Source organism: Pungitius pungitius, chromosome 7 (genome assembly GCF_949316345.1).
Source record: "Pungitius pungitius chromosome 7, fPunPun2.1, whole genome shotgun sequence".
In the NCBI taxonomy this organism is placed as follows: domain Eukaryota; kingdom Metazoa; phylum Chordata; class Actinopteri; order Perciformes; family Gasterosteidae; genus Pungitius; species Pungitius pungitius.
The window spans coordinates 7,833,648-7,861,155 of NC_084906.1; the positions used below are offsets into that span (position 1 = coordinate 7,833,648).

The 27,508-nt window shown below is 42.1% G+C and overlaps 2 protein-coding genes across 2 annotated transcripts; both read left to right on the forward strand.

The window, feature by feature from the left end:
- Positions 1 to 1,075: 1,075 nt before the first annotated feature.
- On the forward strand, positions 1,076 to 13,411 carry rab3b (RAB3B, member RAS oncogene family). The gene is made up of 5 exons (XM_037469732.2): positions 1,076 to 1,592; positions 4,051 to 4,275; positions 7,838 to 7,956; positions 8,033 to 8,157; positions 10,806 to 13,411. The coding sequence occupies exons 2-5, from the start codon at positions 4,051 to 4,053 to the stop codon at positions 10,988 to 10,990; spliced, it is 654 nt and encodes a 217-aa protein (XP_037325629.1). The 5' UTR covers positions 1,076 to 1,592; the 3' UTR covers positions 10,991 to 13,411.
- Positions 13,412 to 13,934: 523 nt separating this feature from the next.
- LOC119216831 (nardilysin-like) lies at positions 13,935 to 27,000 on the forward strand. The gene is made up of 31 exons (XM_037469981.2): positions 13,935 to 14,093; positions 15,029 to 15,237; positions 15,818 to 16,100; positions 16,276 to 16,357; positions 16,512 to 16,665; positions 16,937 to 17,010; positions 17,171 to 17,266; positions 17,448 to 17,570; positions 17,742 to 17,799; positions 17,916 to 17,989; positions 18,150 to 18,219; positions 18,332 to 18,409; positions 18,510 to 18,630; positions 18,873 to 18,931; positions 19,334 to 19,388; positions 19,521 to 19,625; positions 20,162 to 20,285; positions 20,804 to 20,890; positions 21,034 to 21,153; positions 21,466 to 21,517; positions 21,628 to 21,778; positions 22,175 to 22,302; positions 22,641 to 22,803; positions 23,362 to 23,393; positions 23,673 to 23,811; positions 24,364 to 24,411; positions 24,766 to 24,818; positions 24,911 to 24,994; positions 25,146 to 25,353; positions 26,046 to 26,135; positions 26,225 to 27,000. The coding sequence occupies exons 2-31, from the start codon at positions 15,044 to 15,046 to the stop codon at positions 26,435 to 26,437; spliced, it is 3,318 nt and encodes a 1,105-aa protein (XP_037325878.2). The 5' UTR covers positions 13,935 to 14,093; positions 15,029 to 15,043; the 3' UTR covers positions 26,438 to 27,000.
- The last annotated feature ends 508 nt before the right edge of the window (positions 27,001 to 27,508 follow it).

Sequence of the window (27,508 nt, forward strand, 5' to 3'; positions counted from 1 at the left end):
TTCTCAGATGTGATTATTAATAAGATCAAAGGACATCTTCATTTTTAAGAATGTGAACACAATAATACATTTGTCCTTTATTATCCAATAAGTCAAAAAAATCTCATTAAAGTATTATTTGTGTGTCTGATTTACTGACTGAAGGGAGGGGGGAGCATTAGTGAAATTCCCCAATTACACAAAATAATGAAGAAAAGTATTAATAGCTACCTAATACATTTGGATGTGACTAAAACACTCAAAGGAACAGTCAGAGATGCGAAGAGATCATTCAGGGCCGAATGAAACCTGCTATGAACTGATTGTTTAAAATTATGGATTCATCCAAGTTTTTTTTACCCATTTATCAATTGGTTGTTTGAGTTCATTCTTTACGGTGGCCGAGAAGGTTCAGACAAATACAAAAGCCACAACACACCCGCAAATGCCACAACACAACACGAACGCCACAACACAAAATACAAAAGCCACAACACACCCGCAAATGCCACAACACAACACGAACGCCACAACACAAAATACAAAAGCCACAACAATTCTTTTTAATACTTTTAATACTAAGAAGACACAAATCACTTAAAGCCCACATCTTCACAATGGCCATTTCAAACCTCAGGGGAAAAGCACCAAATCTATAGAAGCTTTTTTTTACATGGAAACCCTCAAATTAGCCAGAAATTAAAAATGACTTTAACCTTTAGATTAGAGGATTATGTATGTAAAGAGGTATACAATATATCATACTGAAAAGAAAAACATTCAAATAAGTACAAGTAGCTCCACTTGTACTTTTTGTTTTAGAGTATATGGACTGCAGACCATTTCATGTTGATTCCTCACATTTCACATACCATTGCTAATTTAATTCATTTTCCATCTTCAATCTTGCATTGTGATGCTGCAACATCACAATGCAAGATTGACGCCTCACAGGTGAAACGTGTCAGTGCACAAACACACCTGAATGTTAAAAGCAGATTTTTTTTCTTCTTTTTTTCCAGTCCGATATCTCTGTTTATTAATGCTGAAGCAATCACACGCCTCACCGCCTCAGTTATGAGTCATAGTACGCAAATGACCGCAGCTCCTGCCGTTTGCGCGTCTGCTCCAATCTGCCATGTGATAGGGCGGAAGAGTTGCCTGTGAACGGCCCGAAGAGAGAAGGGAAAAAAAACAAATTTCATTCACATAGACGCCGGTTATTTATAGGAGGAGGAGCCGACTAGCAGCAGACGCCTTTGCAAACATTCCAGCATCGCTTCGCTCCACCTCGAATTAACGCAGGATGTCAGCGTCGAGCCGCGCGTAAAAGCTCTCAGCGCTCGAAGGAGACGTTTTCCAGGCAATCACCCCCTTTTCTGCAAGAAAAAAAAAGAAAAAAGACGCAGCCTGGGCTCCTGATCCCCAGCACACCCGGACGTCGGATCAGATCGGACGCGCTTCCATTGCTGCCGTTTAGGATCCATCTGTTGGTTTTATCGTTTTTATTGTCGTCTTTTGGAGGGAGGGAGCTGCCTCCATCAGGTGCAGAGCAGAGGAAGAAAGAGAGAGAGAGAGAGAGAGAGAGAGAGCATCAGATCCGCCCTGCAGAGGTAAGAGACAATCAGTCTAAACACACGGTGACACAACACCTTTTATGAACACGCACGCACACACGCACACGCGCACAGGCCTGATGACTGACATGAATCCAGGAACGACGATCAGCGGAGCTCCATTATTCCTTGGTCGCTAATTACGGGGTTTGTTTGATTTATTTGGTGTAAATGATGTAATCTCTTGTAATAACCCTTAACATACATCCAAAGGCACCCACGGTGATCCTGTGGTGCTAAATATCGATCACACTGTAGACTATTGATACACAATAAAACACTATTGTTCCTATGACATCCCATAATAATCTTACAGGTGCAGCATGCCCGTGGCTCTCTGAAGGGAGTGTAGCATCTGTTGGCCTTGTGATGATGTCTTAATGTGTTGTTTTTCACTGGAATAATGTGTGCTTTCACAGTTACATGTAACATTGATTGACACCTGATTCTTACTGCTGTTGTGCGTACGGACGCATGCATATCTTGACCTGACTCTTTCCTCTGGAGAACACAAACCACACCACAAATCCAGGCCAATGGACTGTTGAGATATTTTATGCTAAAGTTGAATTATTAGATGAGAAATGGATTTTGAGCAGCTTGAATCAGCCTCTTAATTAATACAGCAGACAGGTCCTGTGCACAATCCTCATGTGTTATTGAGTGTTTCTCAAACATTGAGCTGTTCAGAGGAAAATTTTGACTAGGCAAGAAAACGCCTTGTACTTAGACAAAGTTAGACCGTGGAAAAAAATGATTAATGTTTTACACACTTTGAAAGCTGAAGGTTTTGCTTTTTGTACTTCTTGTAATTGTACCTCAAGAGAGGTGGACTGATGGTGTATTTGTATACCCTCTATTATAATGTATATTTATTTCATTTTATAGTAATATTGAAGCCTATGATGTGCAGTGGTGGAGGAGGTATTCCGCTCCTTTATTTGTAAAAACGGAAGGAGTTCTGCATCATGTGTGCAGTTGCTTTAGCTTCTCTGTGCTTTCTTTACATAGACAAGCCATGTTGGTAGTAGATGTGAGCACGCCCCACTGGCCAGCTAATGGTTGCTGCTGTCCACAGTGCTCATACAGCTGTCATAGGCCCATCCTGCAAGGGAACGCCCCCCCACCCCCACCACCCAAAGCTTTTAGCACCGTTAGCTGCCAGCCGTCGCCTCATTCGTGGCCAAGTCGAAATGGAAACAGATATGCACCATTAAGTGAAACAATTCAAGAACCACCAGAACAATGTACTCTACGTATTAGTGAAGTGAAATGAGTCTATGCAGAAAAATACTTCAAGCAAAATAAATATGACAGCAAAGTCACATCTGGGTTTTTCTGTGGTGGGCCGCTAGCTGTCATGATTTCGTAGGGCATCGGGTGGAGGAGTCCATTGAATAGAAATCAAAAGCACCAGATTGATTCTATTTGAGTAAAGAAACGGGCAAAACTAATCTCCACAATGACTGTTGACATGCTGCAGAAAGTCACTTATCTTCCATCAAATGAACGCCATTAGCTTCATAAACGTCCACAACTAAAATCCAAGTTTCAGGCTGATTTTCTAGTTTTTGTGGTGCCCCAGTCGTTAACAGTGAGGATGAGTCCCCCCTGCGACATAGCCCCCCCCCCCCACCCCCCATGCTAGATTAGACCCAGCAGGATGTTCAGCTGACTCATCTGCTGCTCACATTCGTTCAGTGCTTATCACCGACCTCCACCTGTCTTCAAGGTTCACCTCAGGCTTTTCATCTGACTGTGCAGGTGAAGTTTAACAGGAAAGGTTTGTTTGCACCGCGTCCATGTTTAACACATTGTGCGTTGTTTTATTTCTTTAATTGCTCTTTGTGTTTGAATCACATTCTGCAGCACTCGGGTGAAAAATGTCCAGGTTCCATGAAACAAGGTGGAGCTGTTTTTTTGCAGTTTTTGGCTCTTCGGTGGGTTTCTTTGCATCTAGAGTTCAGGCGTTATTCTCTGAGTAAGATTCAATCAGGAGTGAACAATTCATTATTATTATGTTCAATGGATAACTGCCTTCGACACCAGTGTCATTAGAAGCCCAAAGTGGATTCGCAGGTTTTTGTGCTGGTCCGTGTTCCCATATGAAACGACATTGTTGTTAACCCTCCGGGGTGAAAGTGCGTCATTGACTTGATGGGGGATCACAGTAAAACGTATAGGTTCATGAGTCAAACCAAAAAATGCAATATATAAACACTGGACTGTCGCTGTATCCTTACCGGACCTTTCATAAGACCAACACCAGTCTAACCAAGGTTGCAAATACGAGGCGCTCGGCTGCCAGGAGGGACACATGAGCTCCGTAGCAGGCCTCATTTAAGAATATGAAATAAACTGTTAACTGGTCCTGGATATTTTAGGGTCCTAAAATAGTGGTGTCTGACTTTCATGATGCCGATTGTATTTCATCTCTTACTCCTCAAACCTCCAGATGGCAAAGGCAGACCAGCGTTTTGGCCAGCGGGACGGCTCCGACCAGAACTTTGACTACATGTTCAAGCTCCTGATCATCGGCAACAGCAGTGTTGGGAAAACCTCTTTCCTGTTCCGCTACGCCGACGACTCCTTCAGCAACTCTTTCGTCAGCACCGTGGGCATCGACTTCAAAGTGAAGACGGTGTATCGCAACGACAAGAGGATCAAACTGCAGATCTGGGTGAGGATGGATGGAATCTTTATATATTCTATTTAATTCAAAAATACAGTATATCTGTCTGCCTGTATAGAGCATAGATAGATAGATGTAACATACATGTAACATGTCATCACACACTACACTGCAGTAACGTATGATACAGTCGATTATAACATGATTATATGTTGAACTGTAACATACTGAGTGATGGGGGGGGATATGGTGTTCTGCTCCAAACAACAAGCTGCTCGGAGGAGACTTTAAAAAAAGAGGGACAGATACAAAGACTTCTGGCTCTCTTCAGCTTGTATTATCAGTGTGATGTTGTTGCCATAGCAGCAGCTCTTCATGCTCACTCTCTCACTGATTCTCACACACACGCACACGCACACACACACACACACACACACACACACACACACACACACACACACACACACACACACATACATATATGTGCGCACGGACTAACATTGATGTCTTCAGTGGCAATTAAAGAGACCTCTTGGGGTGAAGAGGTTGAGACCTGACAGGGACACAGGAGTGTGGAGGAAGGGGGGTCGGGAACCGTGATGGGGGAGAGTTGTTTGTGTGTGCGTGTTTGTGCGTGTACAAAGGTGGAGGGATAGAGCCATGAGTGGAGCTAATCAGAGCCAATTAATTCAGACTGAAAGCTCATCAGTATCGAGTGAAAACAGCCCCAACACACAAGATGAACACGCATAAACAATGCAAAGCCAGAGGGAATCTGGGGTCGCCTTCGCCTGCAGGAGAGTGTTGTGTAGCCCTCGTTGACCCGGGTTGGAGAGGCCAACTTCAATAATACTTTGTCTGAATGGGAGAAAAGCCCTGCAAGCAAGGAAAGACTGAAACCAGAGCAGCACATTAATGCACATAGTGTTGCAGTGTACTTCCTCTGTGAACCTTAAACACACATTTGTCTCTGCTTTCAACTACACTGAGAGGAATACGTTGCTGCCTGAGCCTCTGCTTATCACACACACACACACACACACACACACACACACACACACACACACCCAATCATGCTCTGCATCATGTCTGAATTAATTAATTGCAAATAAGCAGTCGCCATATTCCACACAAAGCGAAGGAAAGAGAAAACCAGGGATGGTTGAATAAGCGCTTCGGAAGTAGATCACAAAAGAGCTAAATTTAGCAGAATAACTGCACCCAGACCAGCTGTGGTGGTTTGAGGATGAGATGGTGGAGGATGCTGTTGTTTTGGACAGATGTGAACGTCACATTGAGGATCAGCTGACTTGTTTCAGTAGAGCAATGCGGATTGATTGACGCCTCAAATAAGGCGGTGAAGAGTCTTTAGAGGGAATGAAGATGTTCGGTTCCTGTGAGATTGTCACACTCTGAAAGCAAAGACAGTCTTCGTATCTACTACTTCGTATCTACTGCAACTGATACCTCTTCTTTCCCAGTAAGAACAGAAAAAATAGTGTCATTCATTTTGAAAACAATTTTTTTTAATTCATTTATTATTTATTTTTGGATATTTTTATTTATTAATCAAGTCATCATAAAACTGTTCTTTTCATGCGAACAAATTAATCTGGGTTTTTATTATATTTATTATGTAATATAGTATTGTAATCTTTGTACCCAGTAAAGTGATGGAAACCCATTTATTGGAATCTTCATGCTGCTGTTTGGGTACTGCACACACCCGTTTCCATTTTCCCTCACATTAAGAGTTGCATTGTCCCTGATCTGAGGACAGATGAGATGATGTGACTCTTTACGTGATGCAAATACTTCTCGTGCCTTCTCGTGCCATTTGTACCCAATTAATTAATTAGCTTTAATTTCCTTGCAAGAGCAATTTGCTGGCAGATGGATTGAAACAGCTACGCAGGACAAAAAAGATACATCCAAATAAACGTAAAGTTACATGAAAGAATTTGAGAGAAAAAATTCCCACTCCAATCTCATGAAAGCTTCATATTTTTCTTTCGCTTAACTTTTTACCGTTAACCACCCCATCCAGACCACAATAACTCAATTGAAATTGGAATTCCTCAAGGCTTTGCGATGGCCAATCAAATGCATGCAAGGTCACAATTTTGGTCACAATTCACCTGGCTTTCATCACCACAAAGGAAGAAATCTTTTTAGTGGAAAAATTCTGTCTCACAAAATGTTAAACCTCTACGTAATACTTTGAAATAAGCCCTCAAATTTGCAGTTATGTCACTCAAACTGGATTCAGACATTTTTTCACAATCTGACTGATACTCAGAGCCAGACCAAAGCAACCAAAACACAGCAACACAGCCCTTTGCATTGTTCATTTTCCACAGATAAGAACAGCTACAGCTGTTCCAGCAGTTAACATCTGCAGGTATGGACATATTGATGATATACTTACCACCATATGCAGATGAGGAAAGGAGTGAATGCAGACTGCAGACCGCAGTCGGATGGAAGTCATCTGTTTCTTTCAAAGTAGCAGATGGAGCTTATGAAAGGACTGCAAAGTGATGACAGGGAGAAAGGTGGTAAATGTAGATGGAGCTTCTGAATGTGTCAGTGTGAAAACTTCAACGCTTGCTCTGTGTCATTTAGGTGAGAACAAGAGCGCGTATGTGTTTCATTAGTATCTAGAACTTATTTATTTTTTACCCGCCTGTTAGACTCATGTATAAGGTGCTTGTGGCGCAGCTAAAATGTATGTTTTAAAACACATTTTGGTCCAAATGATGGAGCCTTGTTATCATAGCTTGTGTCTCCCTGAAATCCCATTTGCCAAAATTAAACTGCCTGGTTTTGAAAGCCAGAATTTAGCAGAGAATATCTGTATGACTAGTATGTTGCTCTTATCTGTATTCTCAGTATCCTGTGGATATGAATGGACCCCAGTTGATAAAACCTAAACATTTTGACCATCATCACAGCAAAATCACAATTATAATTCTTTGAATCACAAAACTAATGACTCTATTCACACATTCATATGTGTCTTGCTTTTTACACAACTCCAGTTGCAGTTTCAACTCTCACAGGCCTCTGTGGGTCACACAGATCCTTCAGTTGATCGGGAATCTGACAACACGCTGCAGCAGCTTAGTGTGTTTGACCTTACGTGTTGAAATAGCTTGAGCTGCTTATTTCATTTGGTAATTTCTTGGGAAGTAGGATAATTGATGCATTGGGGATAGTAAGATGCCCTAGGACCTTTTCGACATCTGGGACTTTACTTTCTGCAGTACAAGAATTAAAGAGCAGCCTTGCAAACGTGCCATAGGTGATCCCTGGCGCCCGGAGAAGCATTATTCCAATTAAAGGAATAAGGAAAACCATCTCTTGCCTTTTTCTGTTGCTTTACATTTGCAACAATATGTCGATTTATACACAAGAAACATCTCATATTAAAGGCCGGGCACTATCATGCTCATCACTCTTTGCCTTCAGCTTTCACACTAAGAAAATGCAATTGTTTTTGTCTATTATGGTCCGCAGGCGGCACTTGTGGAGCTTGTGGCACGTACCCAAACCCCAAATGTTTTTTTTAGGTAAATCAGATATGTGACTGGCTGTTTTTTGTTTTCAGGACACGGCAGGACAGGAGCGCTACCGCACCATCACCACGGCCTACTACCGTGGTGCCATGGGCTTTATCCTCATGTATGACATCACCAATGAGGAGTCCTTCAACGCCGTTCAGGACTGGTGCGATACTGCCCTGGAAGCTGTGTGTGTTCATATGTTTGATTCTAAAAAATTAAAGTTTAAAATGTGCTTTCAGGGCAACTCAGATTAAGACGTACTCATGGGACAACGCCCAGGTAATCATGGTAGGCAACAAGTGCGACATGGACGAGGAGAGAATCGTACCTCCGGAGAAAGGAAAACACCTCGCCGACCAGTTAGGTGAGATGTTGCTAATTGGGTGTTACTAAATACTTATATATCAGGAAACTAATAAGTAAGAGAGAGGTGAATGAAGGATTTTTCCCTCTCAGTTCTTCTTTAAATCATTACTCTGCATAGAAACAATAATCTCAACTTTGTTTCTGGGAAATCAGTCTGTTTTTGTTTGAGGATTGGTGGGTTGGCTCTAGATACTACAGTACCCATGAGCCTCTGCTGTCTCCCATGGCCCATTTGCAGTATAGCATATTTATAATACAATACTGCAGTGATGCACGAAGGTCACAAAGGTCCCAGACAAACAAGTTAGCACCCTCACTAGTTGATGAATTACAGTGGAAACAAGAACATAAGCAGCTGCATTGCTCTCGCACTGCAGTGTCGAGTTAGTGCAGGTAAAGAAAATGTAATACCATACTGGTAATTCTTAATACTGCTGATACGTACATAACAAAGATACCTAATAAGATACCAAATTCAATATGTAATTACCATACATACAACTTATCTTACAACTTGTCAGTGTGCTCATGAACAAAACCATCACAGCGCAACATGCCCTTGCCTGGTTCTGCAGAAGTTGAGGAAATGGAATGTACCAGTTGGGATGTATTTTTAGTTTTTTTAAACATCCTTAGATGTCAGAGATGTGGGTGAGTTTTTAGCTGATGATGTTACTTCGACAAGCAACACAAATGTACAATGCAAGCATTTTAGGTTATATTTTTAAACTGTCAGGAGGCTGGGTTGCTGCTGGTGCAGTTTGAAGCAGGACTCAAACGCAGGATTTCAAAAGTGCTCTTTATTCCAAATAAAACAAGGTGCTCCAACAGCAGGTAGGCAGACACTAACATAGACAATGACGCAACAAGGGACAACAGGCACACAGGGCTTAAATACACTAGGGAGGTGCAGGTGATTGGACACAGGTGGAAACAATCAGGCAATCACAGGACAAGGCAGGAAGTGAAGCTAACCCAGTGACACAAGAGACATGAAACTACAAAATAAAACAGGAAGAAGAACCAAACCGTGACACAAACCAAATATTTCAGACACTCCAAAGCAAGAATTGCCCATTCAGCATACTTTTAATGTAGACAATTGAACTAAATGTAAACATTAACAAATAATGTTACGACTCTCATTTAGGTTTTGGTATCCTTCATCTGTACTGTGAGAACGAGCTTGGCTTGTACAAGCCAGTGAAACAGAATGTCTTCCGGGGGCTGTGTGTGTAGTGAGGGATACCTTAATATTACCATAAGTGTATTGCCAGAGGCCAAAGAGGTGTTTAATAGTGCACAATACTGGTTTTAGCTCCGCTGCTGGGAGCTATTTTGGTTACTCATACAAGCTTTTATTTAATGTCAATGCTGCAGGCCAAAGCCCTCAAACAACAGTTTACAACACCAAACTGTTCAGGAAGATGTTTCAGACCAGGAGAGCAAACGCCTTTTCTAATGTGAGAAACTACAGAGGGAGATTGAACTTTTACAAGCAGTAAAAAAAGCATGGCTGCTGGAAGACAACTTTCCAAGATGCAACTGTGCGGCTTCAGAGTCATATTCACACATTTGGTAACCAAGGTTACAATTAGATATTTGTGAAGTGGGAAGAAGAGTCTGAGAAGAGCAAACACACCTGAGATGCTCAAATGGGTGAAACCACACCCAACTTAAGTCAGACAACACACTATAAAAGCGTAAAGATTGCACTATAAATATTATGGCCACTGGTTTCCGAATGTTTTGGCATGAGTGAGGCAATGTTTATGTGTGACACTTTGTCACAATGACGTATCTACTGTGGAAGTTCACTCTCACTAAAGCCAAATTATCGAGCTGTTCTGTTCAGCTGATTTTCAGTACAAATAGCTTTTTATATAATTGCATTGATTCTACCAATATTGAATATGTTACACTGTTTTAACAGGTTTCATAGGAAAATATGAATATGTATTCAAAGGAGTCAGTGCTTTCTGTTGAATTGTTTAAATGAAATATTACATTTCACTTTTTCCATTTCAATACACCTAAAGTCTCAACTGTCAATGTTTTCCTGCTTTAAATTTACTTACATACTTTTTTCTTTAATGTTGGGGATTGGGTGATGTTTTCGAGCGAGCTTATGTCCTGTTTTAGCAGAGCTTGTTCCTTTGTGTAAAACATTGTGACAAGAGGTCAAAGGTATATTCAATCTATATATTCAATTTGAGTTAATTGATGAAACAACTTCTCTATCCCATTATCATTTTGGCTGTAAACTGCTGTAACAATACTATTCCCGGTTGGCAGTAATACCGACCTACCTACGTACCCACCAAGTTAACACTCTTCAGTCAACTTTTGTTGAGCTACTGAGGTGTATCTGCCTCCGGATTAACCTGGAATTTATTCCACTTTAACATGCAACAGGTCCTGGTAGATATAAACATCCGGTTTAGCGGTCAAAACCTGAAAAACGTTGTGAATCCACAACCTAAATACCCGAGCTGATTAGTGTTTAGTGGACCGCCACCCAGTGTACACAAAGGGGAACTCCGTTCCGACGTCACACCCATATTTGGCTGTTACAGTCAACCTTCTCATGAACAAGTCTGCATGTATTAACTCTGCCCTATTGGCCCCCTTTGGTTCCTCCTACAGGCTTTGAGTATTTCGAGGCGAGCGCCAAGGAGAATATCAACGTCCGGCAGGTCTTTGAGCGCCTGGTGGACATCATCTGTGTGAAGATGTCGGAGCGGGTCGACGTGGAGGTGCCTGCGGCCTCCGGCGCCAAGACCACCAGACTGACCGACAAGCCTGCCCAGTTGCCTCAGAAGTGCTGCTGATTGTCCCTCTGTCTCTCCGTTAGTCCTCCCGCTGTCGCCTCGTCCTCGCTCCCCCCGTAGCTCTTGAGAAAAATGAAAATGAAAAAAAAAATTCTCTCTCCCTTCTCTCTGCTTAAGTCCATGTTTGTGAGCAGTCAGTAATAATTAAGCATAATGCAATTTATATAGCAATTTCCAATCCCTACCGCCTGTGCCCAAGTATCTGAGGTTGGTCCTTTCATACCTGGAGGACAATAGTGGACTCTGAACAAGATTTGGTTTGTTTGAACAGGTTGCAGAGTGGAGCTAGAATGCAGGAGGTTATGAGAAAATTGTGTGGTGACACCAGAAATGGGCAAAACAAAGGGCATGTCCTGTGTTAGAGGATGGTAACATAGTGAGTATTTGCAGCAATTGTTGGTTGCCAGTTGGCACGGTTGTTAGCGTGGTGGCTAACGGGACAATATGTTTTTAAATCATATTTTAGAGAGGTATTCCTATCGTTGTCTCACCAAACAATGGATCTATTCTGGAACAGTATATAGTATGAAAGAGGATGGCTAGGCTATATTTAAATGATTAAGATGAAACGCATCTGTTTTTCACATTTTTGGCGCATTTGAGATGGCTTGCTACCGATGTATGGTGAAAACTGAATTTATTAAAAAAAAGGTTTTATGAATTACCTTGACCTTTGGGGGCCAATCCACTGATTGCATTGATTCCATTGATATAAACAGTTCTTCTTGATGAAATGCTGTTGTTACCAGGCAAACTAAAAGGTTCCCTCAACCCATTGTCTGCTTTTCAATGGTAAAAGCCCTTTTGAAAATCAGGCAAATTAGGTGCATACCCATAAAAGGACAGCAAGGCAGATTTTGTTGAGAGTGCACTGCCGAGTGGAGATGGCAGTAAGGTCCACAGGTAATCACATCACTGCCTCTCCTCTCAAGGTGTACACAATGAGAAACTCACACCGCGGCGGCTCACGTTCAGTTGTTTGCTCGCAAGTCATCTGCCGAAAACCATCAGATTAGGCTGCTTCTCAGATAGCTTGTAATAGTGAGTTCCCTCCAATACAATATGCATATTGTCTAACTAACTGTTACTGGCCTTACCTAGTGCTGTTTGTCGCTTGAAAGACGCTTTAGGGCTACACCCACAATGCACAACTCCCAGGCAGGGCTGCAGCCACAATCATTGGAGGAGCAGTTCGGGTCCAAAAAATAGGTCCGACATTGCGGTCTAATGCTGCTCCTTGGTGTTTTTTCACAGCATAAAGTTGGTGTTCTAACAGGCTTCATTTAGATTGTTATTGAGTGTCATTCTAAAGTATGTAGTAAGAAAACCATATCATTATATTGTTATTATTGAAATTGGTTGGGTATTGCAAACAGGGAAGGGTTACTAAATGGGGTTAACGTGTGCCGACCCGCGTGCCAAGAGGTCAGCTGGGGCCAGATATGACTGTCCCCCAAAAAACTGAATCCAACATCTTCACAGAGACCCAAAAACAACTGCAAAGAGATGCTAAATGACCACACAAACAGGCAGAACATCTGCAGTGACTTACAATGAGCGCAGAGACACACAACAACCCCAAAGTGACTCCCAATGACCAGCATCCCCATCTCCAGACTGCCAGATACTCGACCCAAGACCGCCACTAAGAGCTGCAGCCCTGTTTTGTTGTGGCTTAGAACGTTTGTACCGGGCGGCACAAGCCAGCGTCGCACTGAGGGTGTTTTATAGTCACGCACAAATGTGAGCAGAGCTGATGAGTGAAGAGCACATGGTTCTCTCCTTCCCATTTAGCAAGTGTAGTCAATGTAACGGTCATGTTTGCAGTGTTTCCTACATGAGTGTGTGTATGTACGCGTGTGTGATTTTAGGGCCTAAATTGTGTTGCATATGGTTATCATGATATTTATTGCGTGTTGAGTTGTAATGTTTGTGATTGTGTACAGTATCTTTGACGGAATATTTTGATAATGTCATGTCAGCTGGGACACAGTGCATATGTGTTTACGAAAGACACGGTGAAAAAAATGTGCATTACATATTAAATATTGAAGAAAAAAAAAACAATATCCTGCCAAATGATGATATAGTTGCCACAGCACACGTTTCTGTGTGTAACTTCACATGTGTCTTCATATTGATTTAAAAAAAACATACAATAATGTTGACATTGTCTTCATATGATTATTTTTTAAGTGAATATGTAAATGATAGATTTAGAAATGATGACGGTGTTAAGTATGAATTTATTTTTTATGCTGTGTATACCATGGACAAAATATATAGCGAGTGTAAACTTGTTGTGTTACAGTTCACTCCTCTACGGGGGAGAAGCACAAAGTGATTGTACAATATATTGTGAATGTTTGTATATTATAGATGCAATTTAGTATATTAAAAATCCCAATCTTTAAATCATAACATTTGTTTTGATTGTGTGGCTATTGATTACTTGTTCTTACACTGTGTTGAGTTTTGCTACTAGTACTTGGGTCATTTATTAATGTATCACGGATGCATTATACAGCTCTTTTTTAACTTTTAACTTACCTTTCTCTTATTCCTTCTGCATATGGAAACAATAATTGCATAACAAACGACTCTATTGACTTGAAATGCAGCTTGCAAGACTTTTATGAGCTGATAATCTTATTAAATGTGTTTTCTTTACAGTTACAATCTCCAATTTCAAAAAAGGCAACAATGGTCGTTCTTGAGAAAAGAAACGGTATTTTAGGGAACTTAAACTGTATTTCAATCTCATGGATTTGCATTGTTTTAAAGACTTTAATTAACTATTTGGGTTGCCTTAAGGATTGGAGATTTAAGTACAACGTAGGCCGCTATCGTAAATATGAATTTGGTTTGATAAATATAAAAGAGAAATAATTGATATGACCTTATAACGACTTTACCTCTGTCGTCACGGAGTCGACCAATCAGATTGTGTGTATTTCTCGCTCGCGACGAATGACAGGATTTGTTTTGGCTAACAGCTCCCTCCCCGCAGATAGCCTTCTGCACCGAGACCTGAGCTTAAAACTGCACACCCACGAACCCAAAGCCAAAGCCTTCCATCCACATCGAGCCAACAGAAAACCAGGTGAGTGCCACCCCACGGCAGAGCGGGACACGGCGAACTGCGGTGTCGTGTTTGCACCAGTTCAGATGTTAGTTGGCTAGCTAACGTTAATGGCTCCACTACACGATTCCTCTTTATCTGTTTAATAGTTGCCGCTGTGTCATTCTCATCAACGGGATTAGTGAAAGCTGTGCTTTTGCTTATTACCATCGTAACAGTCGGACCCAACGTTAGTTACTTCCAGTCTTTAAAGCAGCAGCATTGTAAGTGACGTCATTTTTAAAGTTAGCTAATACCTTTAGCTTGTTAGCTTCCCAGTGTTTCCTGTCAACTACGCGATCTAACCTTAAATGCCCCAGAGAAGACCACTGAATGCCCACCGATCCCCCCCAACAATGAAGCCAATTTCTGATTAAAGAGTCCTACATTTTCGGTACCTATCTCCAGCAAACCGGACTCAAGTTCTTCGATAATAGTCGTTTAATGAATTTTTCAATCAATCCAATTCAGTTGACTGTGTTAATCATGTAGCGTATAGCCCACATTTTATCCGTGTTATTATGATATGAAACAGAGAAAAGCAACAAATCCTCACATTGCGGAATCCCCCAAAAACAAGAACATTTTTGGTGGTTTTACCAAAACCAGTTTATCAGCACTTGCTGATGCTCCCAGTGAGCATTTTTGTTTGAAAAGACGTTGAATAGCAGACTATGCCCGACGATGAATAAACGTTGCAAATTGGTTTTAAAACGTTTCTTTCAACGTCTATTCGTAGCAACCATACAGTATTTCAACGTTGACATTCTTGCGTTGGTGTGCTCTGCCACAAGAATGATGCTGATCTTCAATGAAAATGCTGGGTGATGAGGCCTGGTTCACAATTGGGGTTCCAGAAAACGTATAATGTTATTGCAATATAATAATAATATTTTTGTTTTCCCCTGCATGTTCAGAGGGTCTTTGTCAAAATGCCTCAGTCCAACAAGTCAGTGAGCTGTGGCGGTGCGCAAGGTCCAGCATCAGCTCCAGACCAGGGTGAGCCCCCGCCACCACAGGATGTCAGGAACCAGGGGGCTGATGGAGAAGGAGATGGAGGAGTCGCTGTGGAAAACCAGGGAGACACAGAGATCGTCAGATCTCCCAGTGACCCAAAGAAGTACAGGTGGGAGAGTGGAAAGGGTCTGGTTTAAATGTCATACTTTCTTATAATAGATAGGCTTTCACAATTATGGCCAGGGTTTCAACCTAGATTTTTTAGGTAAATACGAACATTATCATTATCACAATTATTCATATTTTTTAGGAGTAAAATATGACTGTGCTGTAACAGAGCACTGCTTTTCCACTACCTGTACAACTTTTTGCATCTAAACATGCATGGTCCTGTTTCACACTACGTATAGTAGTTTGTATAGTAGCTACAAAATATAGCTGTACCAGTATTTTTTTTACCCAAAATAAAAAAAATATTATTTGTAAGGCTTGTAGTTCATAAAGCATCTAAAAATGAATTGTTTTTTTCTGAAATCTTTATCCTTGTTAGTAATGCTTTTATCAGTGAATATTGGCAATGGCCACGTTTGAAAGACTTGTGCGCTAAAGTGTCCTGGAATGTAATAAATATGTAGTAACTGAACTACAGGTTTGAAAGCAGCCTTTGTTTTCACACCTGCTATGTCAGTCCTCCTGTGGATGAGATGGTGGGCTACAGTGTTTGAATGATGCTGTCCCGCTCTGTGCAGATACATTGAGCTGAGTAACGGCCTGCGAGCGCTCCTCATCTCCGACTTCAGCAGGACGGACGGAAAGGGAGCGAGTGAGAACGGAGAGGACCAAGGAGAGGCCGAGGACAGGCAGGATGAGGGTGGAGATGTGGAACGAGAGGATGAAGGGGATTCTGGTGAGGGCTCAGAGGAGGAAGAGGAGGAGAACAAAGAGGAAGAGCAGGACAGCGACTTTGATGAGCTGGACGAGGATGTCGCGGAGGAGAAGAAAAAGAAGAAGAAAGGGAGCTCTGAGAAACAGGTGGATAAAGTAAAGCTACACAATCAAACGTAGTGCATCAGGTGTGTTAGCATTAGCAAAAAGGGTGTGTTTTTGGCATAGTTTTTGCTATGAATGTAATTAACTATATATATATATTTAATCAGTCAGCTTACTACCGATGCCTCTATATGAAAGTTTAAATGTGTGTTTCCAGGCGGCAGCTGCTCTGTGCATCAGCGTGGGGAGCTTCAGTGACCCTGAGGACCTCCCCGGCCTCGCCCACTTTCTGGAGCACAGTGAGGCTTGATTCAGATTGACAGCTTCTTGGAATCTCCCGATTTGATTTTGGTTTTTGTTTCATTTGAAGGTAAACGTCTTATGTGTGTCTGGCTATTAATCTGACCTTCTGATTTCTTCTTGACTTCTTTCCATTGCTCCACTGATGTCCAGTGGTGTTTATGGGCAGTGAGAAATACCCAGCAGAGAATGGCTTCGACGCCTTCCTGAAGAAGCACGGTGGCAGCGACAACGCCTCCACCGATTGTGAAAGAACCATTTTTCAGTTTGACGTGCAGAAGAAGCATTTCAGAGAAGCGCTGGACAGGTGAGGCTGGAAAAAAAGAATTAAAGTAGTTCAGAAGCTGTGACATCGATCTAGCAGGAGTCCCACAGCGGGGATATTTACAGGATTTGCAGTAGAGTGCAAACAAGACATAGTAAATATTGTTTTTACAGCAGGCTGCAGCTGATTATTATATGACTAATTAACAATTAATTTGTTAATTTTTTAATTGAACATGAAATGTCAGAATCTGTGAAAAAAAAACATATTCTCAGAGTTTTAAAATAGTTTCACTTTCATATTTATGTTCCAGGTGGGCTCAGTTCTTCATCTGTCCTCTGATGATAGAAGATGCCATCGATAGAGAGGTGGAGGCTGTGGACAGTGGTGAGTAATACAAATTGTCAAACCTTTTCTCTAATCAGATACTCTCAACATCTTGAATCTTTCTCCTCTGGGTTCTGAAGCCAACAACAAGCTGACTTTTTACCTTGAGTCGCTCTTTATATTGGTTTTCCTCTTTCTTTCTCTCTTGTTCCCTGTTCAGAGTACCAGTTAGCGCGGCCGTCAGACTCGCATCGTAAGGAGATGCTGTTTGGCAGTCTGGCTAAAGCAGGACACCCTATGGGCAAATTCTGCTGGGGTAAGAACAACAACAACAACACAAACACGTTTTGGCTTTTTTGCTGCGACTTTTTCTGCTATTTCAATAATGAAAAAAGCTGTTGTGCGACAATAAAAAAGAAGTACGTTAAATGGTCTTGAATACAAGTATTTTAAAGACATCAAATATCACCTCACTACTGAACATCTGTCCCTGTCAGGTAATGCTCAGACATTAAAGCACGACCCGAAAGAGAAGCAGATCAACACCTACCAGCGGCTCAGACACTTCTGGAAGAGATACTACTCTGCTCATTACATGACGCTCACTGTTCAGTCCAAAGGTACTTCCACAACCTCTTCAAAGATGTGCGTGTTGTCTGTACTGATTTGGCAGATTGTTTGACTATTAAAAGCCTGAGCTGGCCCATCGGTTGCAGTGCACGGGGGTCGGGTGTGTTGATTTGGTGCTGCTGTGGTTCAACCAAATGAGCTCATCGTGTGTATCTGATTAGAGTCTCTGGACACTCTGGAGCAGTGGGTAAAAGAGATCTTCATCAAAGTTCCCAACAAGTAAGACATATATTCTCTACATCACAATAAAAGATGACATGCTCGATAATGACGATAACACAGAGACTGAATGAAACCGGTTTGGTTTGTGACACCTTTTTTTGGGGGGATTCTAGTGGTGAACCTCGAGTGGACTTCTCTCACCTGCTGCAGCCGTTTGACACACCTGCCTTCAACAAACTCTACAGAGGTCAGATAGTAATGGTAATAGTAGTAGTTGTGGCAGTAGTGCTAGGATATTTTATTATTATTATTATTACATCAATAATAATTGATAATCATGTCAATAATTGGCCTAATCTAACTATCAACGATGCACACGTACTAATAAATGAACACGTGTATTGCAGTCATTCCTGTGAGGAAGGTGCATGCTCTGACCATCAGCTGGGCCGTACCACCGCAGGGGAAACACTACAAGTGAGTCAGCCTCAATGCACAGACGAGTCAAGCTTTGGCCTCCCCTTGTCTCATCATCTCGGTCTAATTGGCCTTCACAGAATTCTCTTCTAAAGTCTGTTATTCTTGGCAGAGTGAAGCCTCTCCACTACATCTCCTGGCTGATTGGACACGAAGGAACCGGCAGTATCCTCTCGTTGCTCAGGAAGAAGTGAGTTGTGAAGAAATGCACTGATTGTAAACCTGGCAGTAAATGTTAAATTAGTGCACAGGAATTAGTGTGTGTGTGTGTGTGTGTGTGTGTGTTTTAGGTGCTGGGCTCTGGCTCTCTTTGGAGGAAACAGTGAGACAGGTTTTGACCAGAACACTACCTACTCAATCTTCTCCATCTCAATCACCCTTACTAACCAGGGCTACCAGAACTTCTACCAAGTAAATATATACACACACACACACACACATATTTTTGTCTGTCTGTGAGGACACCCAAACCTTTAAAAAATTGCATAGAGAATACGTCTGTTAGCAAACGCATGTATTTGTGTGGGTGGTGGAGTATAAGAAGCTCTTAAGCTGATGCAGACTTTATTTCTGAGGCACCACAACTATTTATAGTCACCAAAAAAAATAAGAAGATGGTTATTTGTTTTGCTTCATGTTGTGTCTCTGTGCAGGTGGTCCATTTTGTGTTCCAGTACTTAAAAATGCTACAGACTCTCGGCCCCCAGCAGAGGTCAGGCAAACACACTTGTTTGGGGTTCTATGATGTGGTTACTGTAATAACCACCACCCCCCCCTTTTTTCGTACAAGGTGTAAACAGTTGTAAATGTTGATGTTTGTTTGCTTTAAATCCCTGAACCAGAAAAATTACACTTGAATTTTAGGATTTGGAAGTAAATGCAATTCTTTTATATTAATGAATTACATTTTTATTACAGCTTTGTGCATATAACTCCCTCTAAAGGGAATGTTCTGTGGATAGCTAACTAAAAATAACCTTATTAAAAGCATGTTGCAAAGGCCAAACATCACACAACAATATTAATGAAATCATGACCAAATCTTATGTGCATCTAAACACATTATGCTTGCTTTTGTCTTGTAGCTCCATAAGTTTCATATTTTGTTTTTCAGGATCTATGAGGAAATTCAAAAGATTGAGGCCAACGAGTTCCACTATCAAGAGCAGGTAATGTCTACTAAATATGTTTATGTTAGAAGTTATCTATTTATGAAGGCAACAAAGGAATGAATATTCATTGAGAGTTGCATGTTGGTCGGATTAAATTAAATATGTGATTCATATTGTCTCTTCCAACAGACGGATCCCATTGAGTTTGTGGAGAACATCTGTGAGAACATGCAGCTGTTTCCCAAAGAGGACTTCCTGACCGGAGACCTGCTCATGTTTGACTTTGACCCTCAGGTAACCACAACCAGCGTTAGATCTGATCCCTAATCAGTCCAGAGAATCCTTCTTCAGAGCGCAAATGTCAATTTAGCTCAAATATAAGGGACGGGAAAAATAATAAAGCTCATAGATGCTACATGCTTACCAGGTTTATGGCAACGCAAATGTATTGTATAGCACATTAAAAAGTTTTATGTACAAAAACTTTTTAATGTGCTATAAAAAAAGCATCCACTTCATCCTTGAATCTGGTTTAATTAAAGGGGTCTTCCTCGGCCCTCAAAACATTTTTTTTTTTTTCAACTTTTTTTCTTTTTGAAGAAAATTCTGGCACATCCAGTTGTTATTTATTCAATGCATTTACCCAACACTTGTATGGGATTATAGTCCCCTGGCGAAATAGTTTTAGATTTGTGTCCATAATTATGATATTGTACTTTATTTCTATCCAATCTGAGCAAGTGGAAGTATGTAGATGTTGAACAGCAGAGGCCCCTATAATTTTTTGTTGTATTCACTTAATGTGTTTGTGTGTTTTTATTGGCGTTCAGGTGATCAGTGCCGCTTTGTCCCAGCTGACTCCTGACAGAGCAAATCTGCTGCTTCTGTCACCAGAGAACGAAGGTCAATGTCCCCTCAGAGAGAAGTGGTTCGGCACCAGCTATAACAAGGAGGGTACGACACAAACAAACCAGAGTGTATCGGTTGCTGCTCTTTTTTTCTGAAATCGATATGTGCTCAGTTTGTTGTTGCTACAAACTGTTTACATTTACTTTTGAGTAAATCCATCCATCCTTTATCTTAGTAACCGCTGATCCTACTCAAGTGGGCTGAGAGTCATTGAATACCCATATTTAATGTCTGTTTACATGAATTTTATATCTTCTTTGGCATTTTTTGTATAACATAAGCATCCTTAAATGTAGGGTTGTGTGAAACACCTCCAGGAAAAATAGGCTGATGGCAACGAGTGTTTAAAGCTTTAGTTTTTACATTTCAACCTAAAGAATGTGTTTATTAAGTGCGGCTTATTTCCTGCTGAATACTGAGAACCTTTATATTTGGTCTGAATGTCACCATGTGTCCTCTTGCTTACTCTTTAAATGAAAGGATAATCACTGCCAAAGTTAACAGAGAAAAAGAGAATTGGCATTACGTTTAACCCAGGATGCGCTTGTTTTTCGTCTGGTCAGACATCCTGGACGAGTGGGCTCAGCGCTGGTCGGGAGACTTAAAGCTCAATCCTGAACTCCACCTTCCTGCTGAGAACAAATTCATCGGTCAGTACAATCACAACTATACATGATGCTACATGAGGAGATGTATTAAAAAGTAAACCCATGATTCCAGCATCCTCAGATTCATGATTTAAGGTCTTCGTCTTCTTTCTCATCTTTATTCCTTTTTCTTTTCTTCTTCTCAGCGTCAGATTTTGCCCTGAAGGAGGCGGACTGTCCGGACACGGAGTTTCCTGTGAGGATCATGACCAACGAGCGAGGCTGTATGTGGTACAAGAAGGACAACAAGTTCAAGATCCCCAAGGGTGAATGCTGGCAATAATCACTTGTATTTGCTGTTCATTCATTTCACATTTTTAATCCCGGGTTCAGCCAGGAAAAGCACAGCGCTATGAACTGTTTTATTTATATGATTATTTTTCTGCATTAACATTACATAAAATGTCCTAAAAGCAGTTTATTCACCTCATTATTACTGTAGACTGTCTACCATGAATAGATCATTGCCCATATATAATATTTTATAACTACATTTTAACTTCGGCAGCCATTTTTTTTCACTGTTTCCCATCTATAACAATGTCATCCACTCAATACTCCTGTCTTCTTTCTTTCAGCTTATATCCGTTTCAACCTGATCTCCCCAATCATTCAGAAGAGTCCTGAGAAGTAAGAGAACGCCGATGCATCTTTCAAATGAATAATGAGGAGGATCCGTCTTCCTATGGCGAGCGCGGAGGACACGCTGCTGTGGCTTACTTCTGGTGTTCCTCTTTCAGCCTGGTTCTGTTTGACATCTTTGTGAACATCTTGGCTCACAACCTGGCCGAGCCGGCCTACGAGGCCGACGTGGCTCAGCTGGAGTACAGGATAGTGGCCGGAGAGCACGGGCTGGTGATCCGACTGAAGGGCTTCAACCACAAGCTGCCGGTGAGGAGACGCACTGTAAAGACACTCGGGATGTGAGCAGCAGTCTCCTGATAGAACTGCAAACCACGTATTTCTATCAGACTCTAATGGAGACAGTTGGAGACCAGCTGGTGAACACGGAGGAGCTAGACATTTCCCTCCGTGTATGTGAATGTTGGGCTTTCATTCATCTGGTGCACACAAACACCACTCCAAACCTATTGACTTAAAAAGTGATGGCAAGACAATGCTGGTTTCTGCTGAGTTACTTTTAAATTCTGGTGATGTTCATTTTCACGCTCGTCGGAACGGTTTCAAAAAAAATATCTATTGTCTCTGTGTTCAAGTGGAGTATTTGAGTATATTTACTATATAGTTTCTTTCCCCCCCTCATTACCATGGCTCTTTGTTTTTCAGCTCTTGTTGAAACTGATCGTGGATCATCTTGCAGACTTCCGAGCTGAGCCGGGCGTCTTCAACATGTTCTCTGAGCAACTGAAGAAGACCTACTTCAACATCCTCATCAAACCTGAGCGACTGGGCAAGTATGTCAGGCACACACTAGAATGGAGGTGCATTGTTATGCTACGTTGCCCTCTGCGCATTGAGCCCAGATTGTATTTACATTCAGGGAGCGCTTTGAGGCCATTATTTGCTCATCTAACGGTTGATTTACAAACACGTCTGCTTTTATTAACGCTTCCTTTTTGCTCGATGATCGGGTGAAATACAACTTGTAAATACATCATCGGGCCTGTCAAAATGAGCTGTGTTTTTTATTGCATTTCCAACATTTTCTTTTATACTTTTACAAATGGCGTGACCTAACAGAGTCCAGAGAGGCTCTCTTAAGACGTTCACTGGCTGGTTTACCTCTCTGCAGAGACGTCCGTCTGCTGATCCTGGAGCACTGTCGCTGGTCCGTCATGCAGAAGTATCAGGCCGTCACGAAGGCTCTGACCGTCCATGACCTCATGACCTTTGTCACGGGGCTGAAGGCGGAGCTGTACGTCGAGGGCCTGGTGCAGGGAAACTTCACCAGCACGGTGAGACCCAGCAACATCTGTGACGTGGATGGAAAAGCCACAACAGGAACGTACAGCTGCTAAACCAGACATCTCCATTTATCGTTATGAATCTAAAAAGATCACTTCCCCAAAACACCCCCAAAAAAATCATACTCATGTTTTTAGATCTATTGACACCTTCCTCTAGAATACCACGGGAGAAGAATTGAGTTCATTTGGTGCTAAGATCAGATAAGGAGGGACATCAGTATGCAGCAGCTGCAGAACAAAGAGTGAAAAGTTCAAACAAATATCTTGAATCGCAAAATACAAACAAGGTCGTTGTGTACACACACACACACACACACGTGCGCGTGCGTCGGGGCGGAACTCTACAGTACAAGTAAATGGTTAATTCACAAATCTCCGAGCAATGTTACTAAACTTCTTTTTTTTGCCTTAAAGCAAATATATGTGGGTTTTATCTTCAGTTTGATGCACAGATCTTTGGTCCACTTGTTTTACTACAGAAATGAGCTGTCGAGGTAACCAGATTATATAACCGTGTAACCCCACGCACATTGTTCCCTCAAACAGGAGTCCAGGGAGTTTCTGCAGTACTTTATTGAGTGAGTACACTTTCTTTATTGCACTTTCAGTGTTTCTTGGAGGTTTCACTCAAAAGTCAAATTATCTAAAAAAAATCACGCTAAAGGACTTTTTAGACCATAATGTATGTAAATGTTGAAGTGAAGAACACTGAAAGTAGTTGTCATTATTTTGCAGAATACAAACTGTAACAATGAATGCTGCGTTGCTGCTGGGGGAGCGCAGAGCACAGCGACACGATGTAAACAAAGCGAGGAGCTGCGAGCGTGACATCATTCTCTCTCTCTCTCTCTCTGCAGTAAGCTCCAGTTCCAGAGTCTGTCAGCAGAGGTGCCCGTGTTGTTTCGGGTGGTGGAGCTCCCTCGGAAACAACATCTCTGTAAAGTGAAATCACTCAACAAAGGAGACGCCAACTCTGAGGTCACAGTGTACTATCAGGTAGGAGGCACTTCTCACGCTTTTGGTTGCCATCTTTGATTTTGTTCAGTTTACAAAATAAAATAAAAAAAGTGATTGTCATTAGTAGCCAATACTTGTACTGTAGTGAATCCGATATCTCAGGACCGTGTTCACAATGGATAATCAAAGGGCACTGTGACCTCACTAAACCATGAATTCACATGCTAATCAAGGAATTCCTTACCACATAAAGTACTCACTTGGTGACATTTGGTACATCCGGTAACCGCAACATGACATAGTTAGTGTTAGTTCTAGTTGATAATCTATTATTAGTTCACATTGTGTTCTCTATCCACAGTTTATTATGAACTAAAAAGTAATTGAATAAGAAACAAAGTATTCTAATATAACAGTTATGCAAGGAGTATATTTCGGATTTTCCGTGATTTTTTAATAATTAATGTACATTTTCCTGATTGAACGGGTTTCTTTTAACTTGAGTTTTATTTGAAATGCAGGACCATTTTACAGGGTGTTGATCTGAAATCTTCCTCCACCACTAATCTACCAATTTGGATTGCTTTGCAGTCGGGGCTGAAGAACCTCAGGGAACACGCCCTGATGGAGCTGATGGTGGTGAGTTTGGACATCTCCACTCCCATCTCACCAGCACTCCTGACAAAGAACAAAGCTTTTTGTAGGAATTCTAATTGAATAAACGCCCACTTTTACAAAGTGTGAATCTACTAAAAGTTTGTTGTAGTATATTGGACCAATACTGGAAAAACGTTATGTTCAGCTGAAGTATTTAAGAGCAAAGCACTATGGGAACTATAGGTATTTTCTGAATTGATGAGTGAATCACTGTCCCTCCCTCGTACCTGGGGCCAGAGAATCCTGCAATGTGAATGGAATGACCTCTCGTTCCGTAGCGGTTCGATCAGGTGTGTGTGTCATCGGACCGGCTTTGACGTGTGTCTCCTCCCACAGATGCACATGGAGGAGCCCTGCTTTGACTTCCTCAGGACGAAGGAGACGCTGGGGTCAGTGGCACGCATTCCTTCAGAGTACGCCGATCATGTGCTCTCTCTCTCTCTCTCTCAGCCATTTAATCCCCACACTTCACCATCCACAGGTACCAGGTGTACCCCACCTGCAGAAACACCTCGGGGGTGCTGGGGTTCTCTGTCACCGTGGAAACCCAGGCGACCAAGTTCAGGTGAGTCGCCCTCTCTCCATCCGGACCAAAATAAAGACCCGAGGGGCGACTCCTCCTCAGTGCTTTCAACCTAGGGGGTGTGTGTGGTCCCTTGATGGCGTCTACTTGACTGCCTCCTCTTCCTCCCTCTCGCCCCGCTTGTCCTTGGCAGCACGGAGCTGGTGGAGGCGAAGATCGAGGAGTTCCTGGCCAGCTTCAGGGAGCGCCTGTCCGGTCTGAGCGAGGAGGCCTTCAGGACGCAGGTGACGGCTCTCATCAAGCTGAAGGAATGCGAGGACGCTCACCTGGGGGAGGAAGTGGACCGCAACTGGTTCGAGGTCGTCACCCAGCAGTACGTCTTCAAGAGGCTCAACAAGGAGGTGAGCTCCCCCCCCCCCGTCTCTCTCCTGGTGCTTTTCATTGTGCTAGTGAGTCTCTCTGCTGATCCCAGTGAGGATGTGAAGGTGCATCCTTCAGTTTCCTCAACATTCTTTGTCAATTGGGTTGAAATCTGTCAAGTTGGTTAATTAAGGTTAATGAAGTTTACATTATTACTTAATGAGAATTTTAATCATATTGTCCACATTGACCACTTCTCTACACATGTGATGCTCACTTATTTTTAATTAGCGGATCTTTACTTAAGAGTCCAAACAGGGTCTGAATAGTCCCGTCATTAAACATCTATGTGATACGTGCTGCATTATTTAATGTGCAAGGATACATCAGAAAGCCACATGTGCTAATCAGCAACGTAGCTTAGGCAAACACTAATATACTGTAAAGGGAGATTTTGCTACCAAAAAAGTTAAATTTGAATCAAATGGTTAAAAGTAGGGAGTGCATGAATGCCGGTGTGCATTTCCTTTCATAAATACGCCTCCTGTCAGTCAATGCGATGCACTCTGATCGCACTTGTTACCGTAAAAGGAACATCACACATCACACACTATGACGATCACGCTTCAAAACCAATCCTGGCCGATCCGTTGGTTCACCGTAAGGAGTGTGCACACAGAGCACGTGTGGGTTGTGGTACTGTGGTTCTAACCAGTCGTCGTCTCGGCTGCAGATCGAGGCTCTGAAGCGCTTTTCTCAGGAGGAGCTGCTCTCCTGGTTCCTGCAGCACAGGAACGCCGACAGCAGGAAGCTCAGCGTCCACGTAAGAGCCACAAGTTTCCTTGTATCGTCATGCCGTAAGAAATGAAATGTAACCAGCATAAACAAACGCTCCTCTGCCGTGTGGGTTAGGTGGTGGGCTTCGGGGTGGAGGAGAACGACCCACCAGACGCGAGCGCCACCGACAGCCGCGGGGACCCGCCCCCCTCGTCCTACGGGGAGGTGTGCGAGCTGACATTCCTGCCGGCCTCCTCGCCGCTGCTGGAGGACACGACTCTCATCACCGACATCAGAGCGTTCACCTCCTCCCTGCCGCTCCACCCGCACCACAAAATCCTCAGCTAGGCCCCCGGCGCCAGAGCTGCAGACCTCCCCGTGTCAATGCTAATAAAAACAGTGAAGGAAGCACGTTAACAGCTTGCATCAATGTTTAATCAAAGAGGACATTTCACATGCGTTTTAAGTACTCGCATAAACCAAAAGAAATACTGTAAACACTGGAATCTTATGCCTCTCTGGGGGTTTGAAGCCTCTCATGCTCGAACCTTTTGTTACGTAGCATAGACTGACACGTCAGGAGCTGAGTTAGTACTTTGTGTTACTTTGTGCGCTGGTTCCCAGGTGAAGGCAGTGCGATGTCTCAGGGTGAAGGGTTAAAACACATTGAATTATGGCAGAATTATTTCACTATCACTAGAGCCAGTATCACTGTTAAGCAACAGGTATGTTTTAATGTATTATGGGTTTACATTTGTTTACTTTTAATAACGGATGTCAAAGAAATACATGCGTGGCGGGAAACAATCGTGTTGTCTCTCTCCGAAGGTCGTTGGGTATTCAAGGAGACTGATCTATTTTAATTCATCAACGGCATTATTATTAAAACTAACAATGAATGTTTCAGTTTTGTTTCATTACTGTGTCCAGTTTGTGGTGAACCCCCTGGACTTTGTCCTGATTAGTGTGATGATCTCGTCAACTAATGAAGGTCCTCTAGAGACATAAAGGCCAACAAGGTCGTAGTAAAGTTCAGAGAAAGTAAAGAAACTGATTAAAGTGAACAAGTCAAACTTTAATTTCATAAAAAAAATGTCTATATTAAGGTCAAAATTCATACTAAAATGTGTAAACATTTTTCATAATTGTACCAAAGACTTCATAAAAATAAATCATTATAGTAATGTTTACTAGTATCACAAACCCCCCCAAAAGTTGTATTATAGCGTTTAAAAGACTGTAAAAGTATGGTTTATTACAAAAAGTCTAATTTATCCAAACTCAAAATGGAAAAGTATTTTCAAAAACATTAAGTTGTATAGAAAGACTGATCTAACTAGACGTTTAGGCCTGCAAGCTTTCATTTAGGAAACATCCAAGCGGCAGCCACCTTCTTCCCCACTTCAGATCAGATCAGGG

Coding starts and splice junctions, on each gene's coding strand:
- rab3b (XM_037469732.2), top strand. CDS start 4,051: ATGGCAAAGGCAGACCAGCGTTTTGGCCAGCGGGACGGCTCCGACCAG. Junction 4,276..7,837: donor GGATCAAACTGCAGATCTGG/GTGAGGATGGAT, acceptor TTTTGTTTTCAG/GACACGGCAGGACAGGAGCG. Junction 7,957..8,032: donor TTCAACGCCGTTCAGGACTG/GTGCGATACTGC, acceptor ATGTGCTTTCAG/GGCAACTCAGATTAAGACGT.
- LOC119216831 (XM_037469981.2), top strand. CDS start 15,044: ATGCCTCAGTCCAACAAGTCAGTGAGCTGTGGCGGTGCGCAAGGTCCA. Junction 17,011..17,170: donor GGTGGAGGCTGTGGACAGTG/GTGAGTAATACA, acceptor TTCCCTGTTCAG/AGTACCAGTTAGCGCGGCCG. Junction 19,389..19,520: donor AGTTCCACTATCAAGAGCAG/GTAATGTCTACT, acceptor CTCTTCCAACAG/ACGGATCCCATTGAGTTTGT.